Below are 22,340 nucleotides of genomic sequence, written 5' to 3' on the forward strand. Positions count from 1 at the left end.
AACAAGATGTAATGCACTCCTAGACATTGTCTATCGAAACCACAGAAAGTTCTCGAAAAAGGCTGAATACGACGCTGATTTTGGCTGGCTTTCCTCACCATTTTCAGGCTAAAATGGGATTTCACGACAATACTGACCCATGAGCTGAATCCAGAGGGTAAAAGGAAGTTAAACACTAACTGGAAGGGCAGTCCGGGTGTAAAAAGTAGGGAGGGGTTTTTTGGGAAGTTTGGAAAAATTCACGATGGGTGAACAGTAATTTTCCCTAATAATAATAATAATATTTTATTATTATTATTATTATTATAGTTCACAGGTAACCTCACCGGCGAGTGATTGTACATTAATATCTATATAAATATATATATATATATATATCATTTTATTTGGCGCCATAACGCGGGCGAAGGGAAACGGGTCCGAGCTAGGGTTTCCAAATCCCGCCATTTCTGGATGGTAATCTCTCGGTTTTATCTCTTAAATCCTTAATTCGATATTGGTCTCCTTCATTTATTTTGCAGGATTTCTTGATTAAAAAGAATCGTGTGATTTTTTTTCGTCGATTGGATCCTTTTTAGTAGTTTTCAATGCCTAGACTTTGATTTTTTTTTTTTGGGTGAATCTAGGTTTCTGTTGTTGATTGTGGTGTTGGAGTTCTAAAGATCTTGTCTTTTCGTAGTTTTGTTTAGTTTTTTGTGGGGCAATGCTGAAATTTTGGGGTTTTTGGTGTATAGAGGACTGTTTGTTTGTTCGGCATTTGATCAAGGAACAGTAAAACTTTGTTTTCCCCCTAAATTATATTTTTAGTTTTTGCTTGTAAATGGTGCATATTATGGTTGTTTGTTGAGTATTAGGGTTATGAGATTCAGAGTTAGTACCCAGACTCTTGGTGAAATATCTAATTTTGATTCCTTTTTTATTCTTGGTGAAATCTCTGATATTTTTTTGTTATTATCATCAGAATGCATGTGTTCTTGGTGAATTGAGAGCTTTTTAAGCTGTAGGAAGCTATGTGATTTAGTTTCACCAAAGTGAGATGGGAGACGACATTTGTTCTCCGGTTATTAAGTCAATCGATAGGGCTGTGATTCATAGGATTTGCTCTGGGCAAGTAATTTTGGACCTTCCATCTGCTGTCAAAGAGCTGGTGGAAAATAGCCTTGATGCTGGGGCAACCAATATCGAGATAAGTTTGAAAGAACATGGTGAAGAATCTTTCAAGGTTATAGACAATGGTTGTGGCATCTCCCCTGAAAACTTTCAGGTATTGGAAAACTTCAATTTGAACCATTCATAATGTTTAGAAATGTGAGTTTGAGTTGTTCCTTTTTCTTTCAGATAATGCTTCTTATTCTGCTGAAATATGTACATTTATCTGGTTAGTAAATATAAAGATAATTACACTTGAAGATACAGAGTTCCAACAATGATGGCAATATTCAGAAATACTTTGAACTATCATATATACCTGGTTGAACACCTGAGTTTTTATATGCCGAGTTCTTACTGTTCTTCATCTTTATGTCTTTTTTTTTCATTTTGTTTACTTAATTACCTTTAAATTCCTGCTGCTCCTCTGATTTCTCTAATGGTTACTTCTTCTTTGATGCTAGTTCTTGTTGACTCCCTGGTTCTTGAAGTCCGAGTTCTTGCTATTCTTCATCTTTATGTCCTTTTTTTTTCATTTTGTGTACTTAATTACCTTTAAGCTCCTGCTGCTCCTCTGATTTCTCTAATGGTTACTTCTTCTTTGATGCTAAGTTCTTGTTGACTCCCTGGTCCTTGAAGTCTGTTTTCTAGTCTATGTGCTAAATCCTTCTATCTTCAGATTTTCTTCACAAACCTAGTATATATTTTGCTAGCCAAAGCAGCTCAAACTTTTGTCTTATTTATTTATTGATTTATTTTTCACTTTGCTTAGAATTAACGGTTGTGTGAACTTGCTGTGCAGGCCCTTGCTCTTAAACACCATACATCTAAGATAGCTGATTTTTCTGATCTTCAGTCCGTTACAACTTTTGGCTTCAGGGGAGAGGCATTGAGTTCTCTTTGTGCATTGTGTAATTTGACTGTTGAAACAAGAACTAAAAATGAACCGGTTGGCACACATTTAACCTTTGACCATTCAGGTTTAGTGAGAGCAGAGACGAAAACAGCACGCCAAGTTGGCACCACTGTCACTGTCGAAAAATTGTTCTCCACATTGCCTGTGAGGAGTAAGGAATTTAAGCGCAACATTAGACGGGAATATGGAAAGCTTATATCCTTATTAAACGTGAGACAACCTCTCTCTTTCTCTCACTCTCGCTCTCATTCCTTGAAGTTGTTTATGTTTACACGTAATACGTATAGTTAATAATTTATTTCAATTGTGTGTTTTGGTCTCTTTTCCTGCTTGTTCAGGCATATGCTCTCATTGCTAAAGGTGTTCGACTACTTTGCGCCAACACAACTGGAAAAAATATGAAATCAGTGGTGTTGAAAACTCAAGGAACTGGTTCATTGAAAGATAATATCATAACTATCTTTGGTTTGAATACCTTCCGGTGCTTGGAGCCTCTGACTTTAGGCTTATCAGAAGGGTTGAAAGTTGAAGGATTTATATCCAAGCCTGGACAGGGCAGTGGCCGAACATTGGGAGATAGGCAGTTCTTTTATGTGAATGGGAGACCTGTGGATATGCCGAAGGTTGGCAAACTTATAAAAAGACGTAGAAAGTCTCGCAGCACAGCACAGAAACAAAGAAGAGGGGGCAGAGAAATTATATAAATGCTCAAATGGCAAACAATATCCAGTTGCCATTATTGACTTCATAATTCCGACCACATCATATGATGTTAATGTGACTCCTGACAAAAGGAAGATATTTTTTGCCGATGAGGGTTGCATAATGCTTCCTTTAAGGGAGGCCCTAGAGAAGATGTACTCGCCACACCAGTGCACTTATTCCATCAACAAAATTAAGGAGTCCGAGAAAGCAGCAGAGTGTTTCCGGTCAAATGCTCCTCAAGAGGGTGGGGACCTCAGTATGGTATCAGAACCATTTTCTCCTGAAGATGACGAACAAATAGAAGTATCACCAGATCAGGATACTGATGCAGATGAGATGTTCCATGAGACAGTGCCAATGCAACATCCTGTCAAATTTGTTAATAAGGGAAGTGTCCCTGCTAATGGAAATCCCCCAAAAGATTTCTCTCTTAACGCATGTGGAATTAATAAACCTGAAAGTCTTTACGCTTACAAGCACAAGCGGCCAAGGAACTTCCTTGAACCAAATGGTAAAACTGCTGAAAGAACTATGAGAAACCTAAAATCATTGAAGAAAGATTCTCCCTCATATTCAAACCTGGTTCAATCTTCCCTTGCAAAGTTTACAGTTGTAAACAATAAGAAGAACGAAAGTTGTTTCCAGTGTTCTCTCGGAGATGCCTTTGCTGAGAAATGCCAATTCTAATCCAGTACGAGAAACCCATTTAGATGTGTGCAACACAGTCTCAAGATCCTTTTTAGAAAATGTTCCAAGGATTGATTCACCAGAAGCCAGTATTGAGAAATTGTCAGATGATCCCAAGCCATTTGATAACTCGGACAGAATGGAGACTAGTCTATCTGTTCAATCTGATATTCATGATGAAATGGTCACTGAGGTATGCTTGATTTATCAAATATTTTCAATGAATATTTTGATTTTTGTCACCCTTTCTCTTTCACCATTATTCACATTTTCTTTGGTAGAATTTCTATGTTGATTCAGTGTCATGTGCTTCAGCCGTTTATAGAATCTTATGCTTTGTGTGAGCATATAACACCTGCAAGTTCTTCTATTTACATTCGTTTCAATGTTTCAACTTCCAACAAGAAAATTTGACTGCCATTTAAAAGGATATATAACTGATATGCAAGCAGAGTAGAGTAGTTAGTTTCTTTCTAACGGTTACCTAACCATGTTTGACACCCTTGTCTTACGCATTCATTAACTGATGGTTTTGTTAAATAAATATGCTACTTAAGTACTTTTGCCAGATGGTTTGTTATTATGTGCTCATTATTTTCTCTTTCTTATTGTTATCTCTAACTATGCTGCTTTTAATTAATGCAATAATGATAATTTTAGGAAAAATCAGAAAAGCAAGAAGAACAAATACCTGTAACTGATTCAACATCAGAAGCCTTCGCTTCCAAGAATATATCCACCACTGATGTGACTTTTGATAGTCCAAGACGTCGTTCGGATCCCATAGTATTGTCATCCTTCCAATTCAGTATGAGTGATCTTCGATCAAGGAGGCATCAAATAAATTCAAGATCATATTTACGAACATTTAATGACGAACAGAAAAAGCATGGGAGGTAACTCAAACTAGCAACATTCAATATTATTCCAAAATCTCTGAATTTATATGTAACTTTTATGTACCAAGTCCGCCTATGTTACTTTTTAAATTTTATGTATAATAATTCAGGTGTTATGCTGCTGCAACACTAGAGAATTCTCAACCAGAAACTGATGAGGGAAAAACACATTCATTGGCTGAAGCTACTAGGGAGTTGGAGAAGTTATTCAGAAAAGAGGATTTTGGAAGAATGCAGGTTCTTGCATATTCCTTTAATGATTGATGAAGTCTGATTGATTCTTTAAATGTGTGCTATTAATTGACAGTGTGAGGTTGTAGAATTACCAATAAGTAGGTTTATGCTTCTTGCCTGTCCTAGTTACTAATATTCTGTTAGATTTTTTTCTCTTGAAAGATGCAGTTTTGGTGCAGTTTCTTCTTAGTTTGGAAATCCAATAAATATTTTCTGGATGAAAATTTTGTCTTTGTTGTATCCATTGTTTAGTCTGGTTAATCATTTAATTTTCTATCATGTCTAGGTTGTTGGGCAGTTCAATCTTGGTTTTATCATAGGAAAGTTAGATCAAGAATTATTTATTGTTGATCAGGTAAAGTTTCTGTTTCCTCCTTGGTTACATCATTCTCCATTTGTATTAATATTGCACATGCTACTCTTCATATTGCATTGTTTACAAACAGTCATATGCATTTGCTGTGACTTATTAATCTATCAGACAAAATGATGACACTGTTTTCCCTCCCATTGATCATCTTTATATTCACAGCATGCTGCAGATGAAAAACACAATTTTGAGCTGCTTTCTCGGACAACTGTCTTGAAGCAACAACCCCTAATTCAGTGAGTCCTCTTGACTGAACCATGGTTACCATTTCTTTGGATTAAAGAAATGACATAACTCTCTCTCTCTCTCTCTCTCTCTTCCTTTGGGCAAAAGATCTACAAACAAGCATCGGAGCTCGTTGGCTCTAAATATAAAATTTAAAATAATAATGATAATAAGAACTCCACTACTATAAACATAGTTGCGAATAAGTTCTTGTTCTTCTTCCTTTTCTTTGATCGAATCATTCTTTGTGCTTTTTGTATGAATTCATTTCCAGCCTCAATTATTCAACTAAGATAATGCCTCTTGTCCAGCTAAGCATAAGGCAGCTTCAACACTAGTAACTTAAATATTTGCCCATTGCACTGTATCTTATAACTTTGAAGTATGGGATCATATTTTCCTGTGCTTTGGCATGGTCTTTGTTATAACTCTAATCAAGGAAAGAATCTTCCCTGTCGGTTTTATCAGCTATTTATGTGTAAGAATCTGTTGACCTTGGGCTCCGCTTGCATTTATGGCTTGCAGAGACTGATCTATCTTTCTTATCTTGAAAAAAAATGCTATTTTTAGGGTCAGTTTTTCGAACTATTGTATGCATACTTTAGCAGAGAAATGCTTGTTGAATGGCTGCCATGAACTGGCAATCGGCATGTGCCCGTTTTCTCATTCCTACAATTTGGTCTCTTGTATGATGATTGTGATCTGTGAATATTTTATTCTACTTGCACAATGAAGTTTAATTATTCAGTTTAATTATTCAGTTTTATTAACTTCAGGCCAATTCGCTTGGAATTATCACCGGAAGAAGAAATAGTTGCTTCCATGAATATGGAAACAATCAGGTAAAAATGTAATATTCGCATTGTTATGTTTTAACTCAAATCATCGACAGAAATCATGACTAAATTCTCATATAATGTGTTTCATTTTCTTTTCTTATAATCGCCGAGCTTATAACATGCCAAGAATTTAAGACAATATCTAGCTTATTTTGATGTGCCCATTAATATTCAAATCAAAACAAACATATTGTTCTGCAAAGTATTTAAAATGAAGCTTATTTGCTTGTTTTGTTATCTTTTCTTTTTTCAAGGAAAAACGGTTTCATTTTAACTGAGGATACAAATGCTCCACCTGGCCGTCGTTTCCTTTTGAAAGCTGTACCTTTCAGTGGAAATATAACCTTTGGAGCCGAAGGTAATCATCGATGAAACTTTTTCATATAATAATCTAAATTTAAACCATACCCTTGTTTTTCCACAGATGTTAAGGAGCTTATTTCTAACCTCGCTGATAGTAAAGAAGAATGCTCGATAATCAGCAGTTACAAATTAGACACTTGTGATTCTATCTGTCCATCTAGAGTCCGGGCAATGTTGGCTTCACGTGCTTGTCGAACATCTGTTATGATCGGTGATTCTCTAACAAAGAGCGAAATGCAGAAGGTAATCAATTATAACTTTATCAGATATATTTGCGCACACGCAGGCATCGCATGTGATTTTTTTCCCGTACGTGTTTAGATAGTTAATAACTTGTCGAAGCTCAAGTCGCCTTGGAATTGCCCACACGGCAGGCCGACAATGCGTCACTTGGTAGACTTGATATCAATCGGCAATCAAAGGTTTGGTGATCACTTGTTCTTTAATTCGTATTTCTTCGATGAATGCAGCACTCAAACATTGTCATAATTTACAGGCGAATGTATCGAACCTTATTGTATTCAACATCTTTGTGATATTAACGTCGATTTTTTACATTCTTCACAGGGAAGAGATATCATAAACAAAGATCACTCGGCAGTAAAAATCACCGCCAATCTTGTATGTTTTCATCCTTTATTTCTGCATGTAAATTGTCTGATAAATTCTGTTCAAAGTTTTGAAAACTTGAAATTTTCGATCTCGGAAACTAAATAAGAAGCTTGATTATAACAAATATCATCATCATCATCATCATCATCATCATCATGTCTTCTCTGTTCCATTCTAATGTGCAAAGTGGACAATATGAACATTATAAACTTGCAGAAATAATTACTGTGATTTACATTTAAAACAAGCACAAGCATGAATTGATCATTTTGGTCCTGTGAACTTTGAATCTGAAGAATTGTCTGAAATTCATAAATATTCATTCTTGGGACACATGATCTGGTAGTTTTATTTATTTATTTATTATTTATTTATTTGTCATATGATATTTAATTGCTTATAAAAATTAAAATGTTTAATATGATTAAAAACAAAGTACAGAATTAGAATATCTCATATTAAAAGATAACTGCATTTATGGGATAATGAGGATTAAATATAATTATTACTAGAATTTTCATTTATTATTTGTTGATTATTAAATATAAATTTAATTAGTGCCTTTGATGATGTCCTTAAAAGCATTTACAAGCATTATTTATCAGTGGATAAAAAAAAAGGGACAAATTGTTCTCTTGGGGAGCAAAATTTATGATGCTTGTCAATGGTTTCATTGTGTTATTATTATTATTATTTGTTTATTATAATTATAATAATAATAATAATTATTATTATTATTGAAAATGTTGTTCAATTATCAAATTTTAGAATTTAGTTATTATTTTTCTGGAAATTTTTATTATTTTTAATTTTTTAAAATATTAATGGCAAGTAAAGTAATTCACTTCATTTTTAAAATAATTAAAATACAAAAAGGAGCCCCTGAGCCAGTTTGGACCAGTGATTTTTTCCCTGCAAGGCTGCAAATATTTGACTTCTGACAAAAAAACACTTTAAAAAAATATTTATTATTTGTAAAATTATTTAGTTTATGAAATAAATAAATCTTTTTCGAGAAGCATTTCAAAAGTTAAGCATTCATTTATAAAGGTTAATCCACAATTTATATAAAATATGTGTTTAATATATAAGAGACATCATCTAGTCTTCCAAACCCACACAAGCATATACTTGACCAAATGTATAGACCACATTTTCTTCCTACTTTTTTATTCATTTGATTTATTTTAATTTGATTTGATGGTTAAATATTTTGAGTGGGTAACATGCTGTATTAAGATGATTTTGATTTTGAATATCTACTTTCAATTTGTATCAGTTTTACTTATTTAATTTTAATTTAAATTCATTGGGAGGATACTAAAAGAATTTAATGGAGAACTTAATAACATATACATCAGATTTATCATGTTAACACCAGTTTGCTCTTTCATCTACATACAAGGATAATACACGTCATTAAAGAGGGCCAAGTGACTATTTTTATTAACACAGCACATGTCACATCGTCCCCAGTAAATTAGTCAATAAAAATAACAACGTGGTTCTCTTTGATGATGTGGTATATCCACATATGCTAATAGTGTGAGAACTGGTGTTGAGAAATGACAAATTTAGTATATATATCATTAAAGTTTTTGTCGAAATCCTCTCAATATTTTTCTGATGAATACAAATTAAAATTAAATAACTAAAATAATATAAATTAGAAATTAAATATTTAAAAATAAAAAATGACTATATCACAATACCCGTCCAAAAAATTTACCAATGCCTTTGTTTCTAATATATATATCTTTTTTATTGCTTTGTTTCTTCACTCTTTCACTATAAAGAGTCTTTTAGATTATAAAAAATATGATTTTTTTTTTCACAAAATCGGAAGAATCGATCAAGATCTCTACGTATTCTTCTCAATGTCCTTTGCATGGAAATAAAATAATTTAATAATCAGACGTACCTGCTCTCACCATGCACATGCCATCCATATCTTTAAGTCAAACTACCCTCTTTTATAAAAAAATATAAAAAATATTAAATAATAATAATAAGGTTTAATTACTGGTCCATTTAATTATGTACTTTCTGCCTTTTTAATCATTGCAATATTTTTAATTACAATTAAATTTTTATATTTAATCGAATTAAGTCATTTTAGTCGCTGTGTGGATTAACAAGTATAAATTACAAGGACTTAATTGTATATAAAAATATTACTGTGGAGGAAAATGATCCAATTTGACTAAATATGAGGACTTAATTGTACATAAAAATATTAGAATAACTAAAATGGCAAATTATAGGGACCTGGCAATTAAACCTAATAATAACTAGCAATATATTATTATTATTATTATTATTATTATTATTATTATTTAAAATGTGAATTATTTATAAAAAAAGTTGTGATTGAATAAATTGGGATAAGTTAAATAAGGATTCTTTTTAGACGAGATAAATTTATACAAAAACTAATTTATATTATTGAAGTAATTATAAGGGTTTGTTTGGGAGGGAGTAAATGAGGGTTTTGTAAGATAGGGTTATGGTTTAATCCTTGTTTGGATTCAAAGTTATATGAAGGGTAAAGTATTTGGGGTAAATGGAAGGTTGAAAAAACTCCATTTAATTCCTTTTTTCAACCCTCCAAATCGGGAGTTTTGGAAGATTGAATATTTTTCAAAACAAAAATACCCTTATTGAATTTAGATATTTACATCTATGCCATATAGAAAAGTTTTGGTTTTGGTTTTGAATTTAAATAGTTTTTTTTTGCAAAAAATAAATAAATAAAATATTATAAATTGGCAAATAAGAAATATTTAATTTATAAAAATAATATTATAGGTGTAAAATTAGCATAAAATATTATTTATAGGTTAAAGGGTATTTTAGTAATATTAATATAAAAATCTTACCTTCTATTACTTTCAATCCAAACAATAGAAGATTTGATAATCTCAATTTACTTTACCTTTCAATTCAAATAAAAGTATAACTTAAAACCTTCGTTTATATATTTTTACTTTTCTTTACCCTAATCTACCTTATTTTACAAAATCCTACTGCACCTCATCAAAGCAAAAGCCTAATTAAAAAATTTTCAACTCAATTTGAATTAATGAGATTAATGTTCAACAGTAATTTAGTGATTAAATGTTTTATTGAAAAAAAGTAATACTAAATCGTAGTTGTGTACACCAACTAATCCGAATAAAAAAAATATGATTATTTTATATTTTAATATCTTTGTCATCTCACCATCAAGCCTTAATTATTTTGATTGATAAGAAATATATATATTATTAATAGAAATTAATTATATATGTAACTTTTATAAGATAAGGTGACATTGGAATTGGATCCATAATTAAAATTTAAAAATAAATAAAATAATAAATAAGAAGACATAGGAATATAGGATAGTTGCCATATTTGTTTATAAAAATTAAATAATGGAAGTATGAGAGGGTTTGGTGCAATAAAGCTATCAGTATTTATGGAAAAAGTAAAAAAAAGCGTGATTTTGTACATAGACAGTGGACCAGAAAAGGTGACCTTAAAAACCGACCAAATACATTATATCTCATATCAGCCATGCTCCACCGTTGAATTCAAAAAGGTTCTTTTTCCTGGGTTCCTATCTTTGTGTTTGATTTACTGGCTATTTAATAATAAATGTTACACATGGGATGTTGGATTGCCATATTAATGTTTGATTTTGTGGATTAAAAACAAACATGAAAATTAAAATTAAAATTAAAAGTGAAAATTTTTCTTTAAAAATAACATTTTTGTTGGAGAGTAATGTTTGGACATGTCACATGAATGCCATATTAAGCTTTTTTTAAATAAAAAAATTACTTAAATAAGCATTTTCTGTATTATTCACCGAAATACGTATTTTGAGTGAAAACAGAAATAAATTTATTTTTTTAATTATTAAATAGAAAAGGGAAAGTATCTCTCTTTTTTAAAAATAAAAAAAAATAAATAATAAAAAGTGGAAAAACAGGATTCTCTCTTCCGTTTTCTATTTTTTTTTATTTAAAAGAAATTGAAAAACTGGAGTTTCCACTTTTTAATTTTAAAAATATAATATATATTTTTATATATGAAACCCTCACTTCTAAGTTACTAACGACAATATTATTTATTTAACGACTATAATTATTATTTCTGTTAGATTTTTTTATTATTATTTTTTATATAATACCCACTTTCCCACTTCATATCATCTCCCCTTCATCCTCATTTTTCTCCCTTCCATTCTCATTTTTCTCCCATTTTAATCTTATTTCAACTTCTAATCATTGATCGATGCAGATTTTACCGATCTACTTTATACTAATTACTGACGGGTGCATGTTTGACTAATCTACTTTGTGCTAAGTATTGACCGATGCAGGTTTTATCATTATACTTTGTGCTAATAACTAACCGGTACAGATTTGACTGATTTACTTTATATTAATTACTGACCGGTGTAGGTTTGACCGACCTATTTTGTGCTAATTACTGACCGGTGCAGATTTGACCGTCCTACTTTGTGCTAATTACTGCCTGCTGCAGGTTTGACTGTCCTACTTTGTACTAAGTACTTACTAGTGCAGGTTTGACCATCTTACTTTGTACTAATTAATTACTAATGCAACTTTGACCAACTTATTTTGTACTAATTACTGACTGGTGCAAGTTTGACCGACTTACTTTTGTGCTAATTACTGACCGGTGCAGGTTTAACCGACCTACTTTGTAGTAATTACATGCAAGTGTAAGTTTTACTGTCCTAATTACTGATTGGTGCATGTTTTACAGTCTTATTTTGTACTAAATATTTCTCCCAATAATTTTTTACCAGTGCAAGTTTGACCGTTTTATTTCTAATATTCTTGATTTGTATTTTTTTAATATAATGTTAAATATATATATATATATATATATATCAGCTATAATTTTTTAGTTAAAAAATTAATTATATAAAAAACATTATGTTTATATCTTAACGGTGCAACATGCAATTTAAAAAAAAAAAAAAAATACCAAAAAAAAGGAGAAACTCTCTGTTTTTCAATTTTTTAATTAAAAAAATTAGAAAAATAGGGAGAAACTCTCCCGTTTTCTATATTTAAAAAATAATTAAATTGAAAAAGTTGAAACGGGAAAAGTTTTTCCCATTTTTCCCAACGTACATATTTTTGTAAATAATCTCGAACATGCATATTTTGATAAATATTTTTAAAAAACCCATAATATTATAAGTATAATTTAAGTTTTTTTATTTAATCAAATAAATAAGCTCAGAGGAGACGTGTTTGGTATTTATATTAAATATAATATTAATAATTAAAAAAATTTAATGGTATTTATTTATTTACATAATAAATATTTATAAGATTTTCCAAAACTAACATATTCCATTGTAAAGGTATTTCATTTTATGAAGTTATTTAAACATAAAGTTAAAATTTTTATTATTTTAAAATTATAAAAACTCTGATATAAAGCGGAGAATTTGATTGGTGATAATTAATTAGAGTAGCCAATACATGAAAACAAATATGTCCACTGTCCTAATAAAAACAAATACAAAGCTATTACCTTTGTTTGCATTCGTCTCAATATTTTGTATCTTAGCTATGATAATTTTTTGAGTAAACTATTTATTTATTTTTTTAATCATCTAACATCAACCCATACATTTTAATTAAAGTAGCAATTATTTAATAAATTTTATTTACAATTTCTAATATGGGAGGTATTCTACTATTATAAAACCCTCAAGAAACACCTTTTTCAATTTTATCCAACCAGCTTTAATTTCTATTTAAGACATCTTATATAATTTTCTTATCATCTTGATGTATAAGCACTAAAACCTTATGTTATTATAATATCAATATTATCAATCCTATCTTTCCCTCATCTCTACTACTCATATTATTGTAATTACATTTTAAATATTATATGTTTTATTTTGCTTAAATAAAAACCTTTAAATTCTACTAAAGCCATCCGATTTAAATGATTAACATCACTAACTTCGAGTCTTTTAAAAGAGCAAAAAAATAATGAGAATTTAAATCTCATATAAAAAAATTAACTCTGCATGAATTTAAACCCCATACCAATTCTAATAACTCAAGATGATGGTTTATAAGACACTAACTCCATAGATATCTCTTAACTAACCCTGGAACTCATCTATTTGCTTCTATATATATATATATATATATATATAACCTTAAACTTTAAATTCTGAAACATTTCTTCACTTATTTAATTTTAAGTGGACACTTTTTATGTTTTTTTAAATCAATTAAAACCATATCATCGCTTAAAAAATAAACACAAGTTCTAATCTTGAATAACATACTATGCTAATATAATATCAAAGAGATATATTATATACACACACATGTTTTTACTATATATATCTATACATAATTTTTTTTTCATGAATAAACGATAGACATTCTTATTTAAAAAATTATTAAAAAAAATAGATAAATACATAGATGTATATAGTATCTTACCAACTTCTTAAAAACAATCTTTATATTCTGCAACTTTGAAGGAGTGAAACTATTATCTTTTCATTAAAACCCCCATATTAAATTTGTAGAATAGTACTAATACACAGTATTAGATCTATATATATATTGCTTAAACAATATAAAAACATTATTACCGGAAAAAGATTCAAACTTTTACTCACCTTTTATATGTTAGTGTTATATTATTGTACCACGAGATGATTTTAGATATATAAAAATTATTTTCTTAATTATCAGTTATTATGAAAAAAAAGAAAAACTATACTAATGAACCACGAAACAAAACAAAATCAAACATCGCATGAAGACAACACATGAGTTAGTGTACACAACTCTAAATTAAGAAAAAGTTATTTCACTTTATTCTTCCAATCCTGAAAGTGAGAATCCACTATTCCCCATAAAAACACAACAAAAGGACTTCTTTGCTTCCACCTTTCACACTAGCTGTAACTCCAACATGCAATCCAGTTCTCCTCCTCCCCGGTGGATCACCGCCTTCTTCTCCTCCTCCTCCTCCTCTTCTCTCCTCATCAATGGCGACGACGACCTCTCACTTCTCCAATGGCTTTCTCTCTCCCTACCATCAAAGACTCCTCCTTTCCATCTCCGACTTCATCTTCCTCCTCTCCTTCATCTTCCTCACCATTCACCGTTGCCGTCGCCGTTCACCGGAGCCAGAAAAAGAACCATTACTAACCAAGCTTTCATCTTCTCCAACTACTCCTCTCAAGCTCAAGCTCAAGCTCACCATCATTCTTCTCTCTTTTCTCACCATCTTCTACACCACTCTCTTCACTCTCTCCCTCTTCTTCTCCACATCTCTCCAATGTCCCAATCTCTCCTCCATCCTCCTCCTTCTCCGTCTTCTCTCCCATCTCTTCTCCACTTCCATCCTCCTCTTGACTAACCCTTTACCTTTCTCTTTCCTTCTCTTTCTCCGCCTCTTCTTCTTCTCCTCCTTCTTCTTCAACTCCTTCTTCTCCATCTCCTCCTTCTTCTTCACCTCCCTTCTTTTCCCAGACGATTTCATCATTCTTTCTCTCCTTCCTTTCTCCTTCTTTCTTCTTTATCTTTCCATCACCGGCGTGCAGCCGGCGCCGGAGGCTTCTCCGGCGACATACGCCACAGCGACCTTGCTTTCCAAAGCGACATGGAGTTGGATGAACCCTCTTCTCGCCAAAGGCTACAAAACCCCTCTCCATCTCCATGACGTTCCATCTCTAGCTCCAGAACACCAAGCAGAGACCTTGCTTCAAACCTTCAACTCTCACTGGCCGGAAAACAATCTCCGGCGAAACCACCACCCAGTAGCCACATCACTCTTCCTCTCATTCTGGCCAAACCTCCTCCTCACCGCCGCCCTCTCCCTTCTCCGTCTCCTCGCCATGTACATCTCCCCAACTCTAATCCAATCCTTCATCTCCTTCGCTTCAAGCTCCACCAAATCATCAATGGCGGAAGGCTACTACCTCTGCTCCATCCTCCTCTTCTCCAAACTCATCGAAGTCTTCACTTCCCACCAATTCAACTTCCAATCCCAAAAACTCGGCATGATGATCCGCTCAACTCTCATTACTTCTCTCTACCGCAAAGGTCTCCGTCTCTCTTGCTCTTCCCGGCAATCCCACGGCGTTGGAATGATCGTCAACTACATGGCCGTAGACGCCCAGCAACTCTCCGACGTTATGCTCCAACTCCACTACCTCTGGCTCATGCCACTTCAAATCCTCACAGCTCTCGCTCTCCTCTACACCTACCTCGGCATCGCCGCCACCACCGGCATCGCCGGAACTCTCATCGCCACACTCTTCATCCTCCTCAACACTCGTCGGAACAACACCTTCCAATTCATGCTCATGACTCTGCGCGACGCGCGCATGAAGGCCACCAACGAGATGCTCGCCAACATGCGCGTTATCAAGCTGCAAGCTTGGGAGCGGCATTTCGTCGAACACATCGTAGGCATTCGAGATGGTGAGTTTGGTTGGCTATCCAAGTTCATGTATTCAATGTCCACCAACATGGTCGTCCTTTGGAGTTCGCCGGCCATCATCGCCGTCGTCGTTTTCGGTACTTCTCTCCTCACCGGCGTCAAGCTTGACGCCGCCGTCGTCTTCACCGCCATGACCATCTTCAGGTGTCTAATTATATATATATATATACATTAACTATAATTTTTAAAATTATTTGCTAGAAATAGAATGTGCCACGGTTCGGTTTTAATTCATAATTCCGGTTTTATAAATTTTAGAATTGGTACTGAACCGTAGTCTTAGTTTCTGGTCCAGTTTTATTATGGTTCGGTTCATGTTTAGTTTTAAATACTCTTTTAATTTTTTTTTAATCTCGCGTAATAAAAAATTTAGTTATTTAAAAAAATATAAAAAAATTAGTTATTTTTTCAAAATTACTCTTAATTTTATAATTTTATATATTTTTTTATTTAATTTCAGGGAAAGTAAATTAAAGTATCAGACGTAATTTAAAAAAATAATAATAAATATTTCTAGATGTTAGAAAATAACAGATAAAAAGAAAAATAGATTTGTGACAGATAAAAAATATTTGGTACGTTTGATTTGATTAGGTTTTTAATTAAAAAAAATCTTAAACATATAATAAAGTTTTCGTTGGAAGTTCCGGTTTGGAAATGGAACTGTCGTTATGATTATGGTTTGATTCCAATAAGACTGGTTCCGGATTGATTTTACGGTTCAAATCAAATAAAAACTCTTCTAACTAGAGGATATATATATATATGTTTGTATAGTTTTGGTCCGGTTCCAATAAAGCCGGTTCTGGTTTGATTTTACAGTTTGAACCAACCCCGGATGGGTCTAACTAGAATATATATATATATAATATTAATTAATTAATTGATTGATTTATTAATTATAATAAAAGGTTGTTGCAAGAGCCGATGAGGAACTTTCCGCAAGCGTTGATAACGGTGTCGCAGGCGACGGTGTCACTGGAGAGAGTGGAGAGGTTCATGATGAGCAGGGAGTTGGATGATAAGGCAGTGGAGAGAGTGGATGGTGGACACGTGGCGGTTGAGATTCGTGATGGGGAGTTTGGGTGGGATGATGATGATTTGCACGGCTCGTTGAAGGTTTTGGACGTTGCGATTGAGCGTGGGACCCTCTCTGCTGTCGTTGGGACCGTTGGATCTGGCAAGTCGTCTTTGCTGGCTTGTTTTCTCGGTGAAATGCACAAGATCTCTGGCACGGTACGTTATTATTATTATTATTATTATTATTATTTATTATTATAATTTTTATTTTAATCCTTGAGATATATATATATATATAATATCATGGTTAAGTGAAACAGTGAAAATAAGGATGATATGAGAAATAGTTTTATTTTTAACTTATTTAGCAAAGTAATGAAAAACCGGTTTTGTAACCTTTTATATATATATATCCATACATGCACATAATGATGGGATATATTTTTTTTAAAGCTAAGACATCTTAGTGGTCACTCCCAATAATGTTGTTTGGCTTTTGAAATGCTGTAGTATGTGATAATGTGAGAATATAACTTTAGTGGGGACTTACCACCCACATTATCATCATCATCATCATCATCATAATCATATATTTCTTTTGCCGTCCTTAATCCCTTTCCACATTTTGTATGTTGTCCTTTTGAATCAAATAATAATATTATTTGAAATGTTATTTTTGTAAATAGTTAAGTAGTAAGACATTTAACTTCCATGCTGAAGGTTAAGAGATCGACTCCTTGCCGATGCATGGCTGGGACAATAATAAAATAAAGGAAAATTGCTTGCATACCCCTATAAAAATAATGAAATTGCTTAAATACCCCCATAAAAATACTATTTGCTTGCATACCCTCATAAAACTAACTTTTTTACTTATATATCCCTACCGTTAGTTACCGTTAGCCACCGTTAGGGTTGATGGAATTAATCATATTTCCCATTTAACCCAACTTAACAAAATTACCTAATTACCCTTAATATCATCCAAGGTCATAATTTTTAGTATGAAATTATTTGTTATTTTTAAGTATGAAATTACCCAATTACCCTTAACATCATCTAACTACCCTTAACAATATTCAAAATTACTCAATTACCCTTAACTATAGTATGAAATTATTTGTTATATATTATTACACGTTGTAATTTTTACCTATTTTTAGGTTGTGTTTGTAAAGAGCATATAATAATCTAAAATGTTTTAGAGATGTTTGTAAAAACCTTAAAAATATGAATTTACACAAAAATTCATAATTTTTAATAATTTTTAAAAATAATTAAAGCGTATATAAAAAAATTATATTGGTTACCTATAGTTTAAATAAATTTAAGTCTATAAAATATAATAAAAAATTTTGATGGGTATATTAACAAACTTATAATGGTCATTTGTTGAATGAAATGAGTAATATCTACAAAATAAGAATAAATAAATTTCAAGGGGTATATAAGCAAATCCATCTTGGTAATTTACCCTTATTCCATCCATTGATTTAACACCATTAAGAGTTAACTTAACCATAGGGGCATAGAAGCAAATATAATTGATTTGTAGGGGTATACAAACAAATATCATTTTTATGAGGGTATTTAAGCAAATTCATGATTTTACAGGGGTATGCAAGTTAAAATCCCTAAAATAAAATGTTTGTAGGTGACTTAGTCACCTTGTCATATATATATATATATATATATTATTTGGAATTTTAGAGGTTGCTAGTGTTCAACGTTGCAGTTATTAGAATAACTAATAGTCTAACTAGTTGTGCATGCAATGCGTTGCATTTTTGCAAAGCATCGATTATTGATATAATGGGTTTATTTGTGTTGATATATGTTGATCAATTAGACTAGTGTTGTTCGTGTAGGTGAGAGTTTGTGGAACGACTGCTTATGTAGCGCAGACGGCATGGATTCAGAATGGGACAATTCAAGAAAATATCTTGTTTGGATCGCCGATGAAGTCAGAGAAGTACAAGGAGGTAATTCGTGTTTGTTGCTTGGAGAAGGACTTGGAAATGATGGAATTTGGGGATAAGACGGAGATTGGAGAGCGAGGGATCAACCTGAGTGGTGGTCAGAAACAACGCATTCAGCTCGCCAGGGCGGTGTACCAAGATTGCGACATTTACCTCCTCGATGATGTCTTCAGCGCTGTTGATGCTCATACTGGTTCTGAGATATTCAAGGTTTACTTTTGATTATCGTATTCAATGCTTCGATGTTCATGTTATTTTTTATTGGATATGTTAGGATATTACCTTACATACTTGTAGGAATGTGTGAGGGGTGTGCTCAAAGAGAAGACAGTCGTGCTTGTAACTCATCAGGTGGACTTCTTGCACAATGCCGATTGTATCTTGGTGAGTTATCGGATTTATTTTTCTGAAAGCTTTGAGATTGTTGTTGAATGGTATTAAGTCAGACATCAGTAACAGGTTATGCGAGACGGGATGATAGTGCAATCAGGAAAGTATGATGAATTACTTGGTTCGGACACAGAGTTTGGTGTGCTTGTTTCTGCGCATGAGAATTCCATGGAGCTCGTGGAGCAGAGTACCAATCACAATATCAGCAATGATGAGCATTCTAAACCAGATAAGCAGTCAATTGAGGAGGATCGACCGGGAATTTCACCGAAAACAGAAAAGGGAACTTCCAAACTCATAGAAGAGGAGCAGCGTGAAACCGGCCACGTCAGCTGGAACGTCTACAAAGTGTATATAACTGAGGCTTGGGGTTGGTGGGGAGTCGTCATTGTTTTAGGCATTTCAATTGTTTGGCAAGTTTCGCTAATGTCAAGCGACTACTGGTTGGCATACGTAACATCAGAACAAAACATAGTTTCATTCAGTCCCTCGTTGTTTATCGAAGTCTACTGCATTATAGTTGCTGTTTCACTCATTGTTGTGGCTGTTCGATCTTTTCTTATCTCATACTTGGGCCTCAAGACCGCGCAGATATTTTTCGAGCAGATGCTTAACTGTATATCACATGCTCCAATGTCGTTTTTCGATACTACGCCTTCAGGACGAATTCTAACTCGGGTAAAAATCTCTCTCACCAGTTAAGCCTTTTTTTTTTCCCTTATTGACTGAATCATGTTTTTGCTGTTCTGGCTTTTCAGGCATCATCTGATCAAACAAACATTGATCTTTTCCTTCCATTCTTCATTGGATTAACTATAACAATGTACATCACAGTGATCACCACAGTTATCGTTACTTGTCAAGTTGCTTGGCCAACATTTATAGCTGTAATTCCATTAGCATGGTTGAATATATGGTACAGGGTAATAAGCTCGCCGTTTAGTTTCTTTATTTCACTTCTTTTCTTATTGTTTACATCTTAATGGAAGTGAATTTAAAATCTTCTTCTCAGGGGTATTATCTTGCAACATCGCGGGAGCTAACTCGTCTTGATTCGATCACGAAAGCACCGGTCATCCATCATTTCTCTGAATCTATTCTTGGTGTAACAACAATACGATGTTTCAGAAAAGAGGAAAGTTTCGCTCAAGAGAACATCAACAGAGTAAATTCTAGTTTACGAATGGATTTCCACAACAATGGGTCAAATGAGTGGCTTGGATTTCGGTTGGAGTTGATCGGGAGCTTCGTCCTTTGCATCGTCGCTTTGCTCATTATCATGCTGCCAGCCAATTTCATTAAACCGGGTATTCTTTGAATTTATTCCTCTTATATCCACAGAGAACAAAAAAGATAATGGGAAACATATATTACAATAAATATCTAAAATGCTAAACATTTTTCTATTATCACTAACAGCATCTGTTGTGATGCAGAGTATGTTGGTCTCTCTCTTTCTTATGGTCTCAACCTCAATTCGGCATTGTTTTTCGCCGTTTGGATTAGCTGCTTTATAGAGAATAGAATGGTTTCGGTTGAAAGAATAAAACAGTTCACCAAAATTCCACCAGAGGCGGCATGGGAGATCAAAGACCGTCTTCCATCTCCAAATTGGCCGGCCAGAGGAGATATTGTTATCCAAGACTTGAAGGTAACTCTTGAGCACTATTTTCACTAAACAATAAAAATATAAATAAATAAATAATGCTTTTCTATGAAATGCTGGTTTTAACAGGTCCGGTATCGGCCAAACACTCCGCTTGTACTCAACAGTATCACACTTAGCATTCAAGGAGGAGAGAAGATTGGAGTTGTTGGTCGTACCGGAGGTGGCAAGTCAACATTGATACAAGCTTTCTTTAGGTTAGTAGAGCCTTGCGGAGGCAAGATCATTGTCGACGGAGTAGACATTTGCACAATAGGCCTTCATGATCTCCGGTCGCGCTTTGGCATTATACCTCAAGAGCCCATCCTCTTTCAAGGGACGGTTCGAACTAACATCGATCCTGTCGGAAAGTACTCTGATGAGGAGATTTGGCAGGTACAAATTGTCATTATTTTTCATTGATCTCCTCATTTATTAAGAATAGAAAAAAATAAGCTCTGTTAGCATTTGTATTCTTGTTCTTTTTCCAGTTTCTTTTTCAACTGCTAAAATGTTTAGTTGGTTTATTTATTGTTCTTGCAGAGTCTAGAGCGATGCCAGCTTAAAGATGCAGTGGTTTCGAAACCGGAGAAGCTCGACGCTTTAGGTACGATTCTTTAAGCTTTTTGATATTCAACAATGGTTATTTGCAGTAAATTAAATCACAATATTTTTTTGATCATCTTTGCAGTGGTTGACAATGGTGAGAACTGGAGTGTAGGACAAAGACAGCTTCTGTGTTTAGGCCGGGTAATGTTAAAGCAAAGCCGTATTTTGTTTATGGATGAAGCAACAGCTTCAGTCGATTCACACACCGATGCGGTGATTCAGAAGATTATTCGAGAAGACTTTGCATCGTGTACGATTTTCAGCATTGCTCACAGGATACCTACTGTCATGGATTGTGACCGAGTTTTGGTTATTGATGCTGGTATGCTCTTCTTCGTATTTAGAAAAAATTATTTCAATACCTTGTCCATCAGAATTTATGCATGAACTGCATTGTCATAGTCGCGAAGCAAATCGTATTGTTTCATCGGAAATTCAATTTTTGCATTCTATACTTCATTTTTTGAAGTGAACTTCATGTGTTTTTTTAATGCAGGACATGCAAAAGAGTTCGACAAACCATCGAAGTTGATTGAACTGAATTCGCTCTTTCGGTGCTTTGGTTCAAGAGTATGCTAATCGCTCGGCAGATACATAATGCAGACATAGCGGAGCTTTTGAAGATGAATTATATTAAATTTTTTCAATACTTATCAGCTTAATAAATAAATTAAAAGAGTGTTTTTCCCATAACTATGTTAATGAAAAGGCATGACTCAAGGGCATGCCTTTTTGCTATAATTTTTCTAAACAAAAATATATATTGTTTTCTTGAATATGATCTTTTATTCTAAATTCATCTTCAAAGATCCTCAATTTGTTTTTTTGTTTGCTGAATCTATATGTTTTTATTATTATGTACTTCATAATGTTTGATTATTGGTGTTCCTGTTCAAAGTTTTTATTTCTTTTATTGTGTAAATTTCAATGTTAGTTTTATTGATCAAATTTTGGTATGCCTTTCCGGCTTCCCCCTTGTTTGGTTCAGGGAGAGTAAAAAGGAGAGGAGAATGGAAGGTTTGAAAAATTTTATGTTTGGTTCAATGGAGGAGTGTGGAGGGGTAATCTATTTTTTTTTGTTTGGTTGGAAGGAGGAGTGAGGAGAGATGCAATGTTTATTTTACTAAATTGTCTTTTTATATAAAATTGATCATAATAATTTTTTATACGTATATAGGATTATT

General features: G+C 33.1%; 2 protein-coding genes across 2 annotated transcripts; both read left to right on the forward strand.

The window, feature by feature from the left end:
- Positions 1-402: 402 nt before the first annotated feature.
- On the forward strand, positions 403-7,123 carry LOC120263536 (DNA mismatch repair protein PMS1). The gene is given in 15 exon segments (XM_039271486.1): positions 403-456; positions 962-1,264; positions 1,952-2,275; positions 2,404-2,707; positions 2,760-3,409; positions 3,411-3,650; positions 4,118-4,353; positions 4,467-4,593; positions 4,877-4,945; positions 5,123-5,196; positions 5,962-6,027; positions 6,279-6,382; positions 6,449-6,630; positions 6,709-6,809; positions 6,955-7,123. Coding segments are annotated over 14 exon segments (2,721 nt in total). The 5' UTR covers positions 403-456; positions 962-1,036; the 3' UTR covers positions 6,971-7,123.
- A 6,796-nt stretch (positions 7,124-13,919) lies between these two features.
- LOC120263389 (ABC transporter C family member 14-like) lies at positions 13,920-21,974 on the forward strand. The gene is given in 13 exon segments (XM_039271271.1): positions 13,920-15,657; positions 16,425-16,749; positions 18,402-18,722; positions 18,810-18,896; positions 18,972-19,580; positions 19,661-19,825; positions 19,915-20,209; positions 20,339-20,553; positions 20,638-20,943; positions 21,091-21,154; positions 21,239-21,478; positions 21,653-21,705; positions 21,707-21,974. Coding segments are annotated over 13 exon segments (4,332 nt in total). The 5' UTR covers positions 13,920-14,053; the 3' UTR covers positions 21,755-21,974.
- Positions 21,975-22,340: the final 366 nt, after the last annotated feature.

Source organism: Dioscorea cayenensis, chromosome 6, assembly GCF_009730915.1.
Source record: "Dioscorea cayenensis subsp. rotundata cultivar TDr96_F1 chromosome 6, TDr96_F1_v2_PseudoChromosome.rev07_lg8_w22 25.fasta, whole genome shotgun sequence".
Lineage (NCBI taxonomy): Eukaryota > Viridiplantae > Streptophyta > Magnoliopsida > Dioscoreales > Dioscoreaceae > Dioscorea > Dioscorea cayenensis.